Source organism: Trachypithecus francoisi, unplaced genomic scaffold (assembly GCF_009764315.1).
Source record: "Trachypithecus francoisi isolate TF-2019V2 unplaced genomic scaffold, Tfra_2.0 Lachesis_group11, whole genome shotgun sequence".
In the NCBI taxonomy this organism is placed as follows: Eukaryota; Metazoa; Chordata; class Mammalia; order Primates; family Cercopithecidae; genus Trachypithecus; species Trachypithecus francoisi.
This window is the reverse complement of record NW_022681456.1, coordinates 126021545-126040701: the sequence shown is the minus strand read 5'-3', so window position 1 is coordinate 126040701 and position 19157 is coordinate 126021545. Positions and strand designations below refer to the sequence as shown.

The 19157-nt window shown below is 49.7% G+C and overlaps 1 protein-coding gene across 1 annotated transcript in view; it reads right to left on the bottom strand.

Moving 5' to 3' along the window:
- Positions 1-19157, bottom strand: part of ANO2 (anoctamin 2) — a 378662-nt gene that overhangs the window by 347415 nt on the left and 12090 nt on the right. Inside the window, exons 2-4 of the mRNA XM_033223504.1 lie at positions 16559-16644; positions 15078-15397; positions 13506-13832 (exon numbers count right to left, since the gene is read on the bottom strand). Coding sequence (XP_033079395.1) covers positions 13506-13832; positions 15078-15397; positions 16559-16644 — 733 coding nt within the window. The remainder of the gene's footprint in view (positions 1-13505; positions 13833-15077; positions 15398-16558; positions 16645-19157) is intronic.

The following is a 19157-nucleotide window of genomic DNA, read 5'->3' as shown; positions in this document are numbered from 1 at the left end:
GTTCATGAATTTTCTAATTTCCTAACTAGACAGTCAACTCCCTGCACCTTCTCCCTTTGGGGATGCCCCATCCATTCATCAGGCAGTTTCATTCATTCAGAAAATAAGATGGAAATTCAACTCAGCTTACAAAGTAGACAAAAAAAAAAAAAAAAGGAAAATTGAAGCACAAAGGTAGACAGGGTGGGAGAGCCAACTTTGGCTAATTTTATGGCACATTACAATTCATGAAGTATTTCGCCCATGAACGGTGTAAGATACAGATCCCAGATAAGAAAATAGACCCAGCATGGCTAAGAACCTTGCACGAAGACACACATCCGTGAACCTGACCCTTCACTTTCCATACCCTAAGTTATTCTTGCTACATCATGCTGCTGGGGAGCCCAGCGGGGAAGGCAGCTCCCACACATACCACTGATGCTCTCAGCCTTCAGCAGGCAGAGCTGGGATGCCAGACCCTGCTCACAGGCATGGCCTGAGTTGGTCTGAATGCAACCTCCCCAGCTCCACAATGCATCGTGAGAGCAGCACATAGCAACACACACAAACTCGTAACCACGCACGGGCAGCGTGTGTAGGGAGACAGCAGCAAACCCACACCAGCTCTGAGGACCCTGGGGCTTCCACTCTGAAGCCTTTGGGGGTTCCCGTGTCTGCACAGAACAACAGAACAGCACACCCAACAAATTCCACTCCTTCTGCTTCCTGTTCCTGAAAAGGTACTAAGAATCACAGGTCCTCTCTGAGGCCTAAGAAGCCTTCACCCTCCAATGGCCTGTGGATGAGCTAAGTGTAAGTTCCCTGGGCTGGAAGAGCCCAGAAAAAAAGGGATAAACAACATTGGCTAAAATATCCACAGTCAAATAGACCCTAGCCCGTATTACCTGAGAATAACCAATTCCTGAGCGGAAACTCAACAAGGCAGTAATATGAATGCCAGCAGTCACCCTATCCAAGCCGAGAGTCCAACTGCCCAGGGAGCTGGGCTGGAAAGAGAGTCCAACTGCTCGCCACAGTGGAGTGGTTTGCGGCAGCCAAGACTCCCAACCCAGTGATGCTCAAGGAATGGTAAACACATTCTGTCAGACATCAGAATGGACCCAGGGTTCCCTAGGAGCCATTAGGCCATAAATGTCCATTCCCACGAATCATCATGGAACCCTCTGACTTTAGCTAAGGTCCTGGGGCAAGCCAAGAGAGATAAGAGAAGGTGAGGTCTCCCAAGGGCATGTCCTGCTCAGCAGACAGTGACACAGCTAACAGCCCCAACAGCTGTTCTTCCTTCCTTTTGCTTCCATTGTAACTTTCACTTTGTTTTCCCTTACAATTGTGTGCACAGAACAGGGAAGGCTGGGAATAAGTGGGATGCACCATTGCTCGTATTGGTGCCTGGATGTAAACAGCAGCATTATCTCCTCTGGAGAATGGCCTTCACTCCACACAGATTCATGAGTCCACTCAGAACAAGAGTCGTCGGCCTTTTGAGCAGAATGCATCATTACATGCTGTAGGTCCACAGAATAGCAGAGTAGGAAGGGGCCTTGGAGACTGGTGGGAGCTAGGAGAACACCCACAGGTCATGATGCTGTTTGCAAGATCCTTTACAAAGGTCCTTAACGTACCAACATGCTTAATTCCACCATTAAAACTAGGAACAATTCTGTAGAAAAACCCTCAACCCAAACTAAGCCTAGAAATTAAACATGATTGACCAATTCCACACACTCCCATTAATATTCTTTCACTTCTCACCCACTCCTTTTGCCCTCAACAAGTACTTACTGGCAAGCAAGGAGTAACAGCTTCCAAAGGTTTCACAGAAAGATATGTTAGAACTGTAAATTGAGAAAACTATCTTTATTCATGTTACTTTTTAGTAAATTGCAAAAACATTATCAGTGTTTTTATTTTGGTACAGACTACCTCAGTCCAAGTCATGGGAAGACGGCACTGTCAGACACACAGCTGGAGAATTCCTGATTTCACACCCAACCTTCTCTTTTTCCAGAACAGAAGTCGAGATCCAGAAAGAAATCAGTTGGCAGCAGACAAGGTCCTAGAACCCAGGTCTTCCAGTGCTCAGCTCCCTTCTTGGGTTCAGGCACATCATGGACTAAATGACATGCTTCCAAAGTGCAGTTAGCCATGCACATGGAGCGGCAGCTGCACAGCAGCACACAGGAGCCCAGCATCATCCCGTGCTCCACAAGTGCACCTGCAGCAGGACTCTTCAGGAGCCCTCTCTGGGCCACGCGTCCCCAGAGAGCAGCTGGCGGGCGTTCCCATTTGCTCTCCCTTCATACAGCAGCTAGGCAGGACTACCAAGCTCTACCTGAGGCTTCTCCTAGGCTTTGGGGAGTATGTTCAAGGGTCTGTAAGCATTTGGGGGCCATGGAATGGAACCTCAGGATAGTCTGATGAAATCTATGGACCCCTCTCAGAATGTTTTAATAAAATGTATAAAATAATTATCCAGGGCAACAAGGAGACTAAATGTATAGAAATAGAGTTATCCAAAGAGTTAAACATAAATTTTTGATGTAGTAAGAGACTTCCTTCTCTATTAACACATGAAATAATGAGACCTAGAGATGCATCTAAAAATTGGCATAATTTCTAAGTAGAAATGACTGTAATTTGTTTTCCAGATTTGTGCAACAAATTTGACGTGATACAAATCTATGTGTTTGTTGTTGTTGTTTTGTTGTTGTTTTGTTTTTTGAGACAGTCTCACTCTGTCACCCAGGCTGGAGGGCAGTGGCACAATCTCGGCTCACTGCAATCTCTGCCTCCTGGGTTCAAGTGATTCTCATGCCTCAGCCTCTGGAGTAGCTGGGACTACAGGCACGTGCCACCACGTCTGGCTAATTTTTGTATTTTAGTAGAGACACGGTTTCACCATGTCGGCCAGGCCGGTCTTGAACTCCTGACCTCAGGTGATCCACCCATTAAGGCCTCCCAAAGTGCTGGGATTACAGGTGTGAGCCACTGCCCCTGGCCTTCATGTGTTATTTCTACTAGTGACAGTCACAGGAACTCATCTTAATGTAGGTATTTGCCTATATCATTAATTGAAGTAGATACTAAATGTCAGTTAAATGTTGATGAAAATAAAGATGTAATTTTCTGTTGTTCAAGTTTGTGGATTCTACCCCTGAATTCTATCCACAAAACCCTCAAGATTCAAGAACCCCTGATACTGTCACATGGCCCCAGGAGACATCAGATATAAGCACCCTAAGAAGCTGTCCAGGGTAGCAGAGAGACTGTGTCTGCAGTGAAGGAGGGACACTTAAGGCTGAAGTGGCCCCAAGAACCACCCTCATCATCTGGCAAGCCCAGATATAACCACTCTGTGCATCCTCAGACCTCAAAGCCTCAAAGACTCTGTCTACCACGTACACCACCCACTTCAGCTAAACCTTTCAAACTTGCACAGTCCATGCCAGCAACTCAGCATCCTGAAGGCGAATTCTTCCTGGAGATCTGACAGGGGTAGGAAACACTGCTTACCCACTCCTGCTGGACTCCAGCATCTGGGGGCAGAGAGAGGGAAGGTGATTTCACCCAGACCTTCAAAACGGAGTTAAGCCTACCCAGTCCGTCGGACCATCGGTCACTCTCCCAGGACTCTTTTCTCACCTCTGTTACTGCACTTTTAGACCCTATTGTGCGATTCTCCCAGGTCAGGTCTGCTTCCCTTGAAAGCAGGGGCCATCTCTTATTCACCTCAGCATCCTCAGTTCCCAGCCCGCCCAGGACCTAGCACCTAGTAGGCGCTCAGTAAATGTCTGCTAAACTAAAAGCAGGAGAGTGGGGCCAGAGGCCGAGCCTGGCAGGTCCCTCCTGGCAGCTGCTTTACAGCTGCTGCGACTGCCCAACCAGCCCCAGACCGACAAAGGCCCTGAATTTATCAAGTGACGGATGGAGAAGGGCTTTCACCCTCAATGTGTGTCTCAGAGCCCAAAACATCTAGCAGTGCCGCGAAGAGGGATGATTAGCAAGACAGAGACCAACTGTCCCCCAAGTCTCTCTTCACCAAATGCAGACATTGATGTGAATGACAGTAGGAAGCACGGGTGATATTCAAGATACTTAACAACCAGCATAACATATTGTGAATCAGGGCAGGCACCAGCCATGAACACCAGGTACAGTTATACCAGGAATACCAGTCGGATAGGGAGATAATAACTTTGCTAGGAGAAAGACAGACTAATGCAAGAAAGCCAGACTCCCTTGGCTTATTTGTCTGCATAGACTCTATAATGTCAGCATTTAATCCGATTAAGGCATTAACCAGCAGTGTGACCTTGTGCCAGTCACATGCTCTCTCTGGGCTTCAGTTCCCACTCTAAGATGAAATTGAAAGAAATTATCTCAAGCTGTTACAGCTGTAATGTCCTATGATCCCACCTTCTCACACATCACAGGTGGCACCTGGTAACAAAGAAAATCAGCAAAGCACATAGCTGGCTAAGGTGATGCACAGACCAGAAACCCTTGACAAGGACAATTGCGACGTTTGCTGAGCCGTGCCATCTGGTGCTGCAGTTTGGGATATGGCATGGCAAAGCCCAGAAACCTCCTTCCAGCCCCTTCTGAGGAATCCTAGAAATCTCCAGAAGCACCGTGTCAGTTGGTAAAAGACTCCAGACGTGAAGGACTTGGAAAACAGCCACACCCAGCTCCCTTCCTCCTCCTTGTAAACCCTCAGCCTGCTTTTCACTAGACCCACTGCCCAATTTTGTGCAAAACCTGGACAGTGTTCATCTCCGTGGCTGGACGAGTGCCACTCCTGGGGAGTACAAGATAATAAAGAACGAGAGGAGCAGAAGCAAGAAGACCTTGTTGCAAGGCCCAGCCCTGCTGCTCGCCCGCTTGACAAGGTGCTTTACGTTTCCTAGTCAGTGAGAAAGGACATCAGCTGCTCTAACCTCCTCAGGGTTGGGGAGGTTGGGGTGGGGGTGCTAAAAGGAGCATCAGAGGAGAATGCTGAAGGTGAATGTTTTCATTATAGAATCTTTGGAGATGGAAATAGACATGCACCTGGGTTTGGGGGTTCGGGGGCTTCCCTTGCCCCTCCCTGCTTTCCCTGTGCATCCCCACCCCAGGCTGCCTGGAGGCATCCCCTCTGAGATCAAATCCAGCCAGCCCTACCGTGCTTCCCTCTCCTCAGCTGTGCGGTCCCAGGGGCAGGGGCTGCAGGGTTCTTTGTTAGGTTCCTCAAAGATCCCTTGGGGTAGGAAAGAGGCAAGGGAGAAGCCCAAGTCCCCAGCCTGCTGCCTCCAGGTGGGACAAGTGGGACAGGAACACAGCCAAGGCCAGGGGGAAATCATCGCCTCTTCCCCAGTCATTAGTGTGAGCAGCAGCGGCACGACTGTTCCCTACACTCAGGAGAGCACTGCAGTGGCACCAACAAATAGTAGAGATGAGGGCATCATTAAAACCCACATTTGCATTTTGCCTGCATTTGCTACTTCCTTTCCTAGGAACACATGCCCCCATCCCACTCCAGAGGAGAAAACAGACTCATTTTATAATGGAGTCAGTGGGGGCCTGCGGATCCCCATCCCATAGCAATACACCACCCCCCGATCCAGCACCAGCAGCCTGCCCTCTGTGGATGCCCAAGGCAGAGCAATAGGCAGGAAGGCCTCCAGGGGACGCTGTCACCCTGGAAAACTAAACAGCAAGGCTTTCCTAAGGATTCTAAGCCCTAGTTTCCCCAGCAAAGCAAAACCAAAGCCAGACTTGAGAATGATAAGAGGAGAACTGCTTCAAGACAAATTTTATACATGTAAGAGTGAGGAAGACAGCGGCGAGTCTGAGTGTTTGCCCTGTGAGGCGATGGACTGAGCTGGGTCCCAAAAAATGGTCACCCAGGGCCAGCCTGTGCTTCAGAGGCCACAGAGCAGCCTCCAGTGAGAGCAAAAAGCCCAGAGTCCAGTGGGCTCGCGGCCCTGGCACCATATGCTTCTTCTGGAAAGGGAGAATAGGTACTCCACAAATCAGTCCCGCTTTGAATAAGTAACTGCTGGCCTCTGCAGAGGATCTCCGTGAACTCTGGGGAGGGAGGAACAGAAAACTACTATAAAGTGCTTGGTTCATTCTCCCTGGAATGACAAGGATCCTAGAACCCTCAGCCAGGGTTCAAATCCCAGCAGGACCCCTTAGTGGCCATATGACCTTGGCCAAGCCAGTTGGCCTCTCTCCTCCAAGCTGGGAATAACACCGCCTTGCAGGGTATTTGTTAAGACTCAATAAGCACCAGTGAAAGCAAAACCACACATCATGAGGCTCAAAAAAGGCACTCAGAAAACTCTGTTTTCTTCCTTTAAACCATAGATTAAATCTCACTCTAAAGACAGAATTTCTGAAAGCCACTCCCACCTCTTCCTGAAAAGGAGGTGGGGAAAGTGGGATGGCAACAGAGCCCGAGAAACAGTGGCAGCTGGTTTTAAGAAAGTGAAGCCTTTGGGAGGCCGAGGCAGGCAGATCACACAGTCAGGAGTTCGAGACCAGCCTCACCAATATGGTGAAACCCTGTCTCTATTAAAAATACAAAAATTAGCCGGGCGTGGTGGCGGGCACCTGTAATCCCAGCTACTCAGGAGGCTGAGGCAGGAGAACCACCTGAACCCGGGAGGCGGAGGTTGCAGTGAGCCGAGATTGTGCCACTGCACTCCAGCCTGGGCAACAGAGTGAGACTCCATCTCAAAAAAGAAAAAAAAAAGAGAAAGAAAACAAAGTGAGGTGACATTCTGATTTTCTCAGTCCTCTCCACTAAATGGGTCTCATGGGAGGACACAATGTCACACACCCAAGATGTCCCCCTGCCACCTCTGACTCAGTGCTGCAATTCAGGTTGAGATGCCAGACACCCAGGCTCTGCCACACCTACAGGGTGAGGAGTCAGGGGTCAGAGATACCTCATGGCATGAGAGGAGGGAGTCTCCTCTCTACAGAGAAAGAATTTGGGCCATTCCTGGATTCACAACTGATACCAAGACAGAGAGGAGAGCTCCACCTCCCGAAAGCAGTGTGGGCCCCCAGGCTTCCCTGATGGTATGCTGTCCCCTCCGACAACAGCCCACAGACGTGCTGGAGATGCAAGGCCACACTGACTTTTAAAGCCAACTTCTGCTATCAGTTCCCTGGTCCCCCAATCTCAGGAAAGCCAGCCCCCAGCAAGGGTGCACCTGGCCTTTCTGTCATGCCGTCTCCTCCATTTCCAATGTCAGCTATCTAGCTGCCCACAAGGATAAAGTTTGGAGCCGTGTCCACTAGGATTTCAGGGCCTGCAAGGTCAGAGAAGGCCTTTAACTCAAAGTCTACAAACACGTCCTCCCGGCTTCCACAGGATTGCCCTGTGCCTGGTTTTCAGACTCCTCTCTCAGAGGCCCCGGTTGACACCCATGCACGTGAGTCTCTGCCTCTGCCCTGCTCGCTCTCTGGGTCAAAGCAGGAGGTTTCTTTAAGAGAGAGTGGGAGGAGGTGGGCCGACCAGACCTCCTGAGAGCTGTGTCAGAGCCTGTTCAGGTTACCCACTCCCAGTCCCGCCAAGACTACAGGAAACTCTCTGGATACTCAAGGCTGGGGCAGTCTCCTGAACTGCTTAAATTAGCCTCCCACTCTGACGCGATGCACAGCACCAACAGGTGGCCCTCATTTATATGAACTGGAAGTGAGGGTGCAGACGTCTCTGTCACCTGTAAGCATCTCCAAGGATGACTTTAAATGAAATTCTAATCAAATGGTCAAACTGTGAAAGCAAATGTTCATACTTGAAAGACGTTTGATAAAATACATTGTCTTTAGAATATGAATATGGGCAATATCAATACATGGAAATATGCACAAAAAATGAAAAAGTGAAATGCCAAACAGGAAGTATGCACCAATTATCATCCTGTCAAAAGCACGCCCAGCTATCGAGGAGGGCGAGAAGGGAATTCTCTGATATTCAAACAGAGTTCACGGGATGCAAAGTTCTTTTGATCCGTAAGGCTAAGTGAATCATTTTTAACAGGTCTCTGATAGGAACCCATTTGCTCTCCATTTGCCTTAAAGTTAATGCACCTGGAGCCTAAAAGCTAGCCCAGCTCAGAAGGGTGGGTCAGCTGAGCAGGTGGGGACACCGCACCTGTGCTTCAAACCGCCACCAGGTGCAGCCAGGCAAGTCTCCCTCTCCTGCGAGGCCCCCATTCCAGGCTGCTGCTCACAGCCACGGCCGAGCATCTTAACATGGTGAAAAGTCGTTCAGAACCTCACAGGCTCCAGCCGATGAATCTCCAACCACGATTTAACACCAACATGGCATGGAGGGAGTGGGGGATATCACAGAACGCTGGCCCCAAAGGAGGCGATGATTCATTCTAGATCCTTTTTTGCAGTGGCACACAATTGGAGGCAACCTAAGTGTCATTATTACGAGGGGAGTGACTAGGTACACTGTGGTGACTGCAAACTGCTCATTCATAAAAATAATGGAGTCCGGCCAGGCACTGTGGCTCATCCCTCTAATCCCAGCACTTTGGGAGGCTGAGGTGGATGAATCTCTTGAGGTCAGGAGTTCAAGAACAGCCTGGGCAACATGGTGAAGCCCCCCCCCCCCCCCGGTCTCTACAAAAAAATGCAAAAATTAGCTGGGCATGGTGGCACACACCAGTGGTCCCAGCTACTCAGGAGGCTGAGGCAGGAGGATCACTGGCACCTAGAAGTTGAGGCTGCAGTGAGCTAAATCACACTGCTACAATCCAGCCTGGGTGACAGTGTGAGACCTGGTCTCAAAAATAAATAAAAATGAAATAATGGAGTCAATGTACATGCAGAATGTGAATGGATCTGAAAAATAAAGTGCTAGAGAAAAAAGTAAAAAAACAGAATGGGCTATAAAACAGTACCTTCTATGTACATTAAGAATGCATACAGTTCTGAGAAACTGTCACCACCAAGAGAAGTCTAACGACAACTCTGAATAGAAAAATCGGCCAGGCGTGGTGGCTCACGCCTGTCCGGCACTTTGGGAGGCCGAGGCGGGTGGATCACCTGAGGTCAGAAGTTCAGGACCAGCCTGGTCCACATGGTGAAACCCCATCTCTACTACATATACAAAAATTACAGGCAGTCGCCTGTAATCCCAGCTACTCGGGAGGCTGAGGCAGGAGAATTGCTTGAACCCGGGAGGTGGAGGTTGCAGACAGCCAAGATGGCGCCATTGCACTCCAGCCTGGGGAACAAGAGCAAAAACTTCATCAAGAAAAGGGGGGGCAGAGAGAGAGAAAGAAAAAAAGATCACAGCAGGTTAAAAAAAAAAAAAGGCAGCAGTAAGGAAATCTGAAGAAAGTGTGAATCTTAGTTAATGATAATGTGCCAATATTAGTTCATTAATTGTAACAAATGTATCCTATTAATGTAAGGTGTTAATAATACAGGAAACTGGGAATGGGGTCTATGGAAACGCTGTACAATCTTCCGATTTTTCTGTAAGTCTAAAACTGTTCTACACAATAAAGTCTTTTTTTTTTTTTAATTAAAAAACAAACACTGTATCTTTTCCAGAATGGTGACGCCTTGGAATGACCTCCTGCGAGGTAGCACGCAGAGCAGGGTCGGGGGAGATTTAAATAGATACCCCAAGAGTTCTTGTGCAGACCAGTGACAGTAATATGCCATGGTTGAAAAGTAGGGTAAACTCAACCCTTTGCATTCGAGGTTCCAACACTGATCATAATAACCACCTTTTGGAAGACAGAGACAACACTGCAAGACAGTAGGCCACAATAAGAGGTGGAGGCTCTGACGACAGGGATGCTGGGGGAGGCTGCGCCACCCGGAGTAGCCTCATGCAAAAGTGTTGAGTGGCCTTGAAGACATGGGTGGGGGCTGGGAGGGAGGAGTTTGGGACAGGAACAGGAACCACAGGAACAACAACCCAGGACCCCAGTCTAACACTGGTCAGTCCCAAGAGCCATCTCTGTGCCCTCCAAAGCAGGGAGCATCCGACAGAAACCAGAATGAAGCATGCTGGAGAGACAGGGGCAGTCGAGACGGGCAGTGGTGTTGATTGTAGCATTAAGGGTGGCCAGGACCGTAACATTTTAATTTCAAATCCACAGTGAATAATGTTTAGTGTATGTCCCCAATATTTCATTGTACACGCTAAGAAAAAAAAAGTATTCATTGTTGAACTGAAATTCAAATTTAACTACGCATGCTGCATTTTTGTTTGCTAAACCTGGCAACTGTAAATAATAATAATAGCAGTAATATTCATTGTTAGTGTTCTAGGCACGTTATTTAGTTACCTTGTTTCATCTTCATCATAACCCATTGAAGAAGGTACTGCTATTATTATTCTCTTCTCTCTTTTTTTTTTTTTTTTTTTGGAGACAGAGTCTTGCTCTGTCACCCAGGCTAGAGTACAGTGGTGCGATCTCGGCTCACTGCAACCTCCACCTCCAGGGTTCAAGTGATCCTCCTGCCTCAGCCTCCAGAGTAGCTGCGACTACAGGTGCACACCACCACACCCAGCTAATTTTTGTATTTTTAGTAGAGACAGGTTTTCACCGTGTTGGCCAGGCTGGTCTCAAACTCCTGACCTCAAGCAATCCACCCGCCTCACCATCTGAGATGAATGCTGAGATTACAGATGTGAGCCACTGCACCCTACCCTGTTATTTCCTTTTTATAGACCAGGAAGCTTTACCAAAAGGCTAAGGTAACCTGCCCAAGGTCATGAGCTAGTAAGTCAGGCCTGGAATGTGAACATATGTAACTGGCCTTAAGAGCTCACCCTCTTGAGCACTGCTTCCCAACTGAGCAGCTGAGTGAAGCCCTGGCCTCTGCTCCCTAAGACCCAACAACAGAGGTATGCACTACAGCTCCCACACTGGTAAGTTCCTGGAGCTCAGAATGCATCTTTACCTTGGAGACACCATGTTAGCAGATCCCAGTTGGAGCCAAGTGAGCTTTGGGTTTCAAAAAGTGAAAATCAGCACTCCAACAGCAAGGAAGCCGAAAGCATCCCTAAAAGAGCACTCTCTTCTGACATGGGTGGAAAGCAGAAGAGTGTCTTCTGCCTTCAGGGTCTGGCAAAGCAGCACAGGCCAGCACCACGAGGCATGAGCCAGGCCACATGCCATTCTGCCTGGGGACAGGGGAAAGGAAAGGATGTATGACCTCTGGGGATCCCTTCCAGTTTGAGGAGAGCATTAACTTGAATCTTTTTTTTTTTTTTTTTTTGAGGCAGAGTCTCCCTGTGTCACCCAGGCAGGAGTGCAGTGGCACGATCTCAGCTCACTGCAACCTCCGCCTCCTGGGTTCAAGCGATTCTTCTGCCTCAGCCTCCTGAGTAGCTGGGACTACAGGCAAGCACGCTGATTTCTTTGTATTTTTAATAGAGACAGAGTTTCACCATATTGGCCAGGCTGGTCTTGATCTCTTGACCTCATGATCCTCCCACCTCGGCCTCCCAGAGTGCTTGGATTACAGGTATGAGCCACTGCACCCAGCCAACTTAAATCTTATAAGGCAGACTTCTGATGAAATTGCACCTCAAGCCTCAGCATGGCACCTTTTAAAATCATCATGATAAGCATTTATTAAGCACCTATTATGTACCAGACATTCTGCTGGCATTTTCATTACCCCATCTAATGATGAGGCATGTTTAAGTATAATCCAGCAAGGCACCTATTATTTTGCAGATAAGGGACCTGAGGCTCAGGGAGGTCACTCATATACTCAGCTGACACTTATTAAGCATCTCTATGTGCCAGAGTCTGTCCTAGGTGCTGGGGATATGCAGCGAACCAAACAAGATCTCTGCCTTTATGGAGCTAATGGGAGCACAGATAAAAAAAACAAACAAACAAATCCATCATTGTTATTCCAGGTAGCAATGCTAAGTGTGATGAAGAAAAGTAAGGCAGGATCGAGGGACAGAGAGGGACGGGGTGGGGGTATTTTGGCTAGGATGGTCAGAGAAGATGTCTGGAAGAAGATGACATTTGAGCAGAGACCTGAAGAGAGGGAATGTGATGCACAGGTCTGAGGAAGAGTGCCCAAAGCAGAGAGGGCAACAGCACAAAGACCTGAGGTCAAGGTGACCAGCCCACACCCAAGATGAGGCCCATGACCTGGAGGGGAGTAGGGAAGGTGGGAAGGGTAAGAATGAGTTTGGGGGAGATGGCAAGGGAAGGTCATTGTCTCGCTCTGTTGCCCAGGCTGGAGTGCAGTGGCACGATCTCAGCTCACTGCAAGCTCTGCTTCCCGGGTTCATACCATTCTCCTACGTAGCTGGGAGTACAAGCACCTGCCACCACGCCCGGCTAATTTTTTGTATTTTTAGTAGAGATAGGGTTTCACCATGTTAGCCAGAATGGTCTCGATCTCCTGACCTCATGATCCACCCACCTCAGCCTCCCAAAGTGCTGGGATTACAGGCATGAGCCACCGCACCTGGCAAGGGAAGGTCATTTTTAAAGGATCAGTGTGGTGTGGATAAATGGATGGATGGATGGATGGATGGATGGACGGTTGGATGCATGGGTGGATGCATGGGTGGGTGGACAGATGGATGGATGAATGGATGGATGGGTGGATATGTGTATGAATAGATTTCCATAGATTCCCTTGCACTGACCACAGGTGTGAGTATCTGTAGCTTATAGGTTGATAAAATATGTCCAGTGTCCCAACTGAGTTTCCAAATACATCTCAAATCAGCTCCCTCAGGGGGCCTCAGACAAGCTCATTCCTTAGTGAAGGAGATTGATATAGAGAAATTTTATTCCAAAATTCAAAAAGGAAACTAGGTCTTCCTCCCAAGGAAACCGTATGGAGAAGGCCACCAGATGTGGCCTGAGAATGTCAAGAAGAAATTTCTTGCCTTCAATGTCTAACTAGGCCAACTCCCAACTCCCAAAGAACAGATTGGCACACCACCACCACCCCACCACTACTACCTGGAATCCCCCAGTCAGGACTGCTAGCAATACAAGACTGTTTCTAAAGTCCTTGGGCAAGAAAATCTGGTTTCTCCAGGCTGGGCACCGTGGTTCACGCCTGTAATCCCAGCACTTTGGGAGGCCGAGGCAGGCAGATCACGAGGTCAGGAGATCAAGACCATCCTGACTAATACGGTGAAACCTCATCTCTACTTAAAAAAAAATACAAAAAATTAGCCGGGTGTGGTGGCGGGCGCCTGTAGTCCCAGCTACTCGGGAGGCTGAATTAGAAGAATAGCAGGAACCCAGGAGGCAGAGCTTGCAGTGAGCCGAGGTCGCGCCACTGCACTCCAGCCTGGATGACAGATTGAGACTCTGTCTCAAAAAACAATTTAAAAGAAGAAAGAAAGAAACTCTGGTTTCTCCAGCAGAAAAAAAGTCCACCTGCCAGAATAAAGCCTAGGCCCTCTGTCAGGTGCACTCCTCACTAAGAGCCCGGTTCTGTGGTGCCATTCCATCTCCAAGTCCCTGGCCACCTGCGTGACTCACCTCCAAGTCCTTCTCAAGCTCCAGTCCAGCCTCCATCAGATTGTGCTCAAATTCCTCCCGCTGCTCCTTCCTCTCCTCCTCCAGGGCATCGAGCGGCCCCAGCTCAATGTCACCTGGGCCCCCAGCATGAGGCTCCTTGCCTGTCTCCCCATTGGAGACGATAGCCAGTGAGTGGCCAGGGAAGCCTTGGGCCAGGTGCATCCCGCGTTTCCGGTAGTGGTAGGCGAGCACATAGTCGACCTTCCTCTGATTGTCATGGAAGTGCATGCGGCTAAGACGGGCTTCCAAGGACACAGGCTCATTGGCATCCAGATAGTTGTTGATGACCTGGCCAGAGAGAGAAGAGGCAGGGCAAGGTCTGGTGAGTAAGGGCTGAGAGATAGAGGAGGCTGATCTATGCTCTGGGCTCAGGGAAGTGGACTCAGAAGCAAGCCCCTCAGGCCCAGAGGCCCCCAGTGCCTCCAGTAAAAGGACCAAATAGCCTAAGTTAATCTGTCATGCCAGCTTGCAAAGCCCTCCACCCACCTGTTGACAGTCTGGGCATTGGTGCCTTCACACATGCTCCAACATCCATGCACACACTCACACTCACACACAGACTGTACCTGCAGCAGCAAACCCCTCACAACCATACCTCCTGCCTCCACACACAGAGCCACACGCCCACGCCTGCACACACACGCAAGCACCTGCGAATGCACACACAGCCATCTCTACCCTTGTCTCCCTGCACCAGCACGCCTGCACCATACAGGTGAAGGGGCCTGTGTACACACATATCTACCCGAGTGCCCTCTAACACACACACCCCCTTCCACAGGCACCATGGCCCACACACACTCACCTCCTTGCAGATCTGCACCACTGCCTGCAAACACACTACATATTTAAACACAGAATACTCACAGGCAGGTTCTCTGGATCCATTGGAACAAAGACCAATTTCTAGTCACCTGGCCTGCCCCCTACCCTCCCACCCGCAGGAATTCACCAGGCACTATTCACAGCCCCACATCCTCCTCTCCAGCCACTGGTGAGGACCCTGTCAAAGACAGCAGCAGGGAACTGACTGCTGCTCTCTTCCACGCCAGAGGTGGGGAGGTGCAAAGAGGAGGAGGAGAGAGAACACGGGGAAGCAGGGGAGGGACCGGCCTCTCCCCGTGGGTGTTTCCCTGTTTATTACTGGTTTGAAACCCAGCTGCCTCTGCAGCCACCTGAGAGGTCACCTGGGCAACCAGATGAAGCTCCAGGCACAAGGGAGAGACTCAGAGTCACCATAGCAGAGAAGGCTCAGGCTTGCTGGAGGGAAGCCAGGGGGTCTACAGACCAACTGGCGGCATCAACTGGCCTCCCATGGCTTCTCCTTTCCCGACCCTCCTCTGACCAGAACAGGGCACTGGGAAAGTGTGCCTGACTTGGAGACAGAAGAGAAAAGGCCCTACCCAAACCCTAGGCCTCTCTCTTTCACTCACACATGTGCTCCCAACTGGAGGATGCCCTGGTCCAGAGGCTCCTTGGGGGCCTCAAACAGGGCCGGCCTGTCCCCCGCCCCCACCCCTGCCCAGTACTCACAGAGCTGCTGCAGGCACTCTCTCCGCCGCAGGGCTGGCCAGGATCTCTGCTGGAACTGCCCTGCAGACCTGGGGCCCGGGGACCTGGCATCTGGAGATACTGTTGTCCGTGTTTGGGGCCCTGGCCCCCTCTGGTCCCTGCCTGAGGGCTCAGCCGGCGTGGGGAGCCAGGGAGCAGGGGAATATCTGTGAGAGGGAAAGACAAGGGAGGCAAAACAGCCTCAGATGAAGGAAATCCAAGACACTGAGGCACTGAGTGCGTGCACACTAGCCCTGAGAAAATGGCCCATTTCGCTTCACAGCTGCCTCCTTGGTTAGTTCCTACAGCCCAGGTTCACACTGGCCACAGGGGAGGGAGCATGGAGAAGGAAGTGCAGCCCCCAGAATACATACACACACACACACTCACACATACACACACACACACATATACACTCACACACTCACATACATACACACACATATACACACTATGTACACACACACATATATACACATACACACACATACACATATACACACCATGTACACACTCACACACACACACACATACACACATATACACACTATATACATACACACATATACACACTATGTACACACATATACACTCACACACACATATACACACTCACACATATATACACTCACACACACATACATACACATACACACTATATACATACATACACACATACACACTATGTACACACATATACACACACATACACATACACTCACACATATATACACTCACACACACATACATACACACACATATACACACTATGTACACACACATATACACACCATGTACACACACATACACACACATACATACACACTATGTACATACATACACACTCATACACATACACATACTCATACATATACACACATACACACACACTCAGCCATACACACACACATATATACACATACATACACACACATACACACACACATATACACATACACATATACACACACATACACACACATATATACACACACATACACACACATATACACATACACATATACACACACACATACACACACATACACACACACATATACACATACACATATACACACACATACACACACACATATACACATACACATATACACACACACATACACATACACACACACACACACACACACACACACACGGCCTGGAGCCACCAGCAGGAGCTCCTTCGGATCAAGGTTGTCACAATCTCTCATAATCCCCAGACAAGAAAGGGGCAGCATCGAGCAAGCCAGGGTGGGGCGGTGGGGGGGCACTGCCTGGAGAGACACCTTGAATTAATACCAAAGGCTTAGGCTTTGGGCCTCTCCTGTGGCAGCAGCACCAGCCGGCACCCTGGCCAGGCCCCATCTCCCTTGGGGAGAGAGCAAGGACAGACCAAGGGGGCCCTCAGAACAACGGAACAAAGGACTGTCCTTCAGTGTCCTTTCCGGGCCCTCACACACCTGCTGACCCTACCCAGGCCCCAGAGGTCTGCAGTCCCTTCTCAGCAGGAATGCAGGACCACTTCAGAAAAAATCCAGTGTCGCCCCTGAAGGGAAAGGTCCCCAGTAGGTGATGGAATGACCACATGTTAGAATTGGAGGGAACTGAGGATCAGATACTCCAGCTGCACTTTGCACAGACCCCACTGGAACCGGTGAGTTGCCAAGGTCTCAGGGCAGGTCAGACTCCATCTATTCTCTCCTCTGAGAAACATTTCCTAGCAAAGCAGCACAGCCAGTGCCCAGGCTGAAACCTCAGCTCTGCCACTTGCCAGCTCTAGGACCTCTTTGTGCCTGTTCTCTAGCTGTAAAATGAGAATCTCAAACTTGCAGGATTGCAGTGAGAATGAGAACAAGAGATAATGCCTGCAAAGCATCCAGGGTGGTGATTAGCCTGAGCGCACGTGATCAAAGGCTGTGATTAGAATCGTTAGTGTTTGCGTTTTAACCTCTAAGTGAGCAGAAGTAACACCTTATGCCTCCAACTCAGTCCTAAGCACCTGCTCAGTGAATGAACGAACAAAAGGCAACTCTTCCGGTCTGTTGAAATAGAACTCCTGGCCCTTTGCCAACTTACGTAGCAGCCCCTTAGGTGCTCAGCCCTCCAACACAGTTTCAGGGGACCTAGAATATTCGGTCCCTGCACTTGAGAAACACAAGCTCTTTATGAAGATAGAGCTGACATGCAGGAAACACAGTAGTGGCCAGCAGAGGAACGCTTTCATCATTCCTTTCTATACTGTGGGCTCTAGTCCACACTGTGGGAGACCAGAAAGACTAAGAAGTCAAAGCCGGCTTCTGGGGTAATTGAGCCGGAGCTGGGTCCCGGAGGGTAGCTTCTGAATGGCCGGGAGGCAGGGGAGGCGCTCCCTAGGGAGACAGCACAGAAGGGCAGGCGTGGGCATGCGTTGTGGGAGGAAAATGAAAACTCAGGACCCCATATCATTCTGCTGAAAGGAAAATATTAAGCTGAAAGCTGAGTCAGGCAAGACACTGCCTTTCCTTTTGTTCCTGAACAGACAGCTGCAGATAAAAGGCTAGATAGCTCCACAGGCAGCTACTCTATACTCACCTTGTCCAAAGCGCAAGACGAATACATCATCAACAATTCCTTAACTGCTCCTTTTCTCTTGCATCATGCAGATTCCCACAGACTCCTTTCCCCCGCAGCCTGCTTTTCCCCATTAAACACTGAAGCCCTCAAAATGGTCTTTGGAGAAAGACACAGACCTCTCTCCCAAACACATCCTTAAAGCTGGCAAAATAAACTAAATTGATTGAGGCCTGTCTCAGATAGTTTTTGGTTTACACGTGATGGGGCTCAGGCTCAGGGCTCTAAAACAGGGGCTTCCTCCCTTGTGCTCCATCTTGCCTCCTTCCACTTCCCTTGTGCCTTTCTGCATACCTGTGCCCCCAAGTGCCTGAGAACAGAACTTGGAACCGAAGGACTATCCCAGAGAAGACCTCGAAACCTCTACATGCATGTCTAAAAAGCTCAAGACCACTGGATACGTCACGGGGGAAATGATAAAGATGATGTTCACTCAGGGGCCACCCTGCTCTGGCAGCTACATTCGGATTTGCACCCGTGGCTCAGAGTAGCTCAGATTCAAGGGCAATACAAAGCTTTGGTCCAGCTGCTGTCCAGGAACCACCATCCCCTAAAGGTGCCACCCGGAGTTTGAGGCTGACATTCAGGGCCCTCACTAGCCATCGCGGTTGCTCCCCCAGCTTGCTCTCTGACACACAGATCTGGCTGCCTGGAGACTCTGCTTCCCTTCCCTCCCTCTCCCCACAAGGGATTAGAGCACAGCACACGGTTCAGCCATCCCAGCCGTCCCAGCTCGGGAGAGGCACTCCAGGCAATAAAGACACAAGGGAGGCAGCTTCAGACGTGAGAGGAAGGCCAAGGGGAACGTGAGTGATGCCTGCCCTTAGGAAGGGCGGGGCAGGTAAGCACACACCTCGGGAACTCCCTAAGAAGCTTAGACCAGGTGAACGAGGTCAATGAGAAGGAAAGGCCATCGTACACAGCCTGTGAAACATGTCACCCATTTGGGAAGAATCTTTCCTTCCTTCACCGTTGCCTTGGCTCTCCTTCCACGCTGCCTTGAACAACAGATCCTTGGGTGTTCGTGACCGCAGTGCCATGAGGGTGGGGGCATGGCTTACCCATGTCTGGATTGAGGAGATGGATGTTCCCAAGGCTGGGGCCTGAGCCTGTCTCCACGTGCCAGCTCTCTCCCTGGGCACTCTCAATCACTCCAGAGACCTTCATTGTCACCTAATGCTGACGACATCTGTAGGCACCAGGTCCACACATTCCCCTGCCTGCTCAGCGTCTACACTTGGATGTTTCCCAGCGCCTCAAAGTCAACATGTCCAAATCCAAACGTATGATCTTCAAAACAGGATTCTTTTTCAGCATTTCCTCCTCCTGCAAATGCTCCACCAAACATTCAGTCGACGTGCCAGAAATCTAGAAGCAGTCTTGATAGCCATTCCTCCTCATGACCCATATCCAATTTGATATCAATCCTATAAACTTTACCCCTGAAAT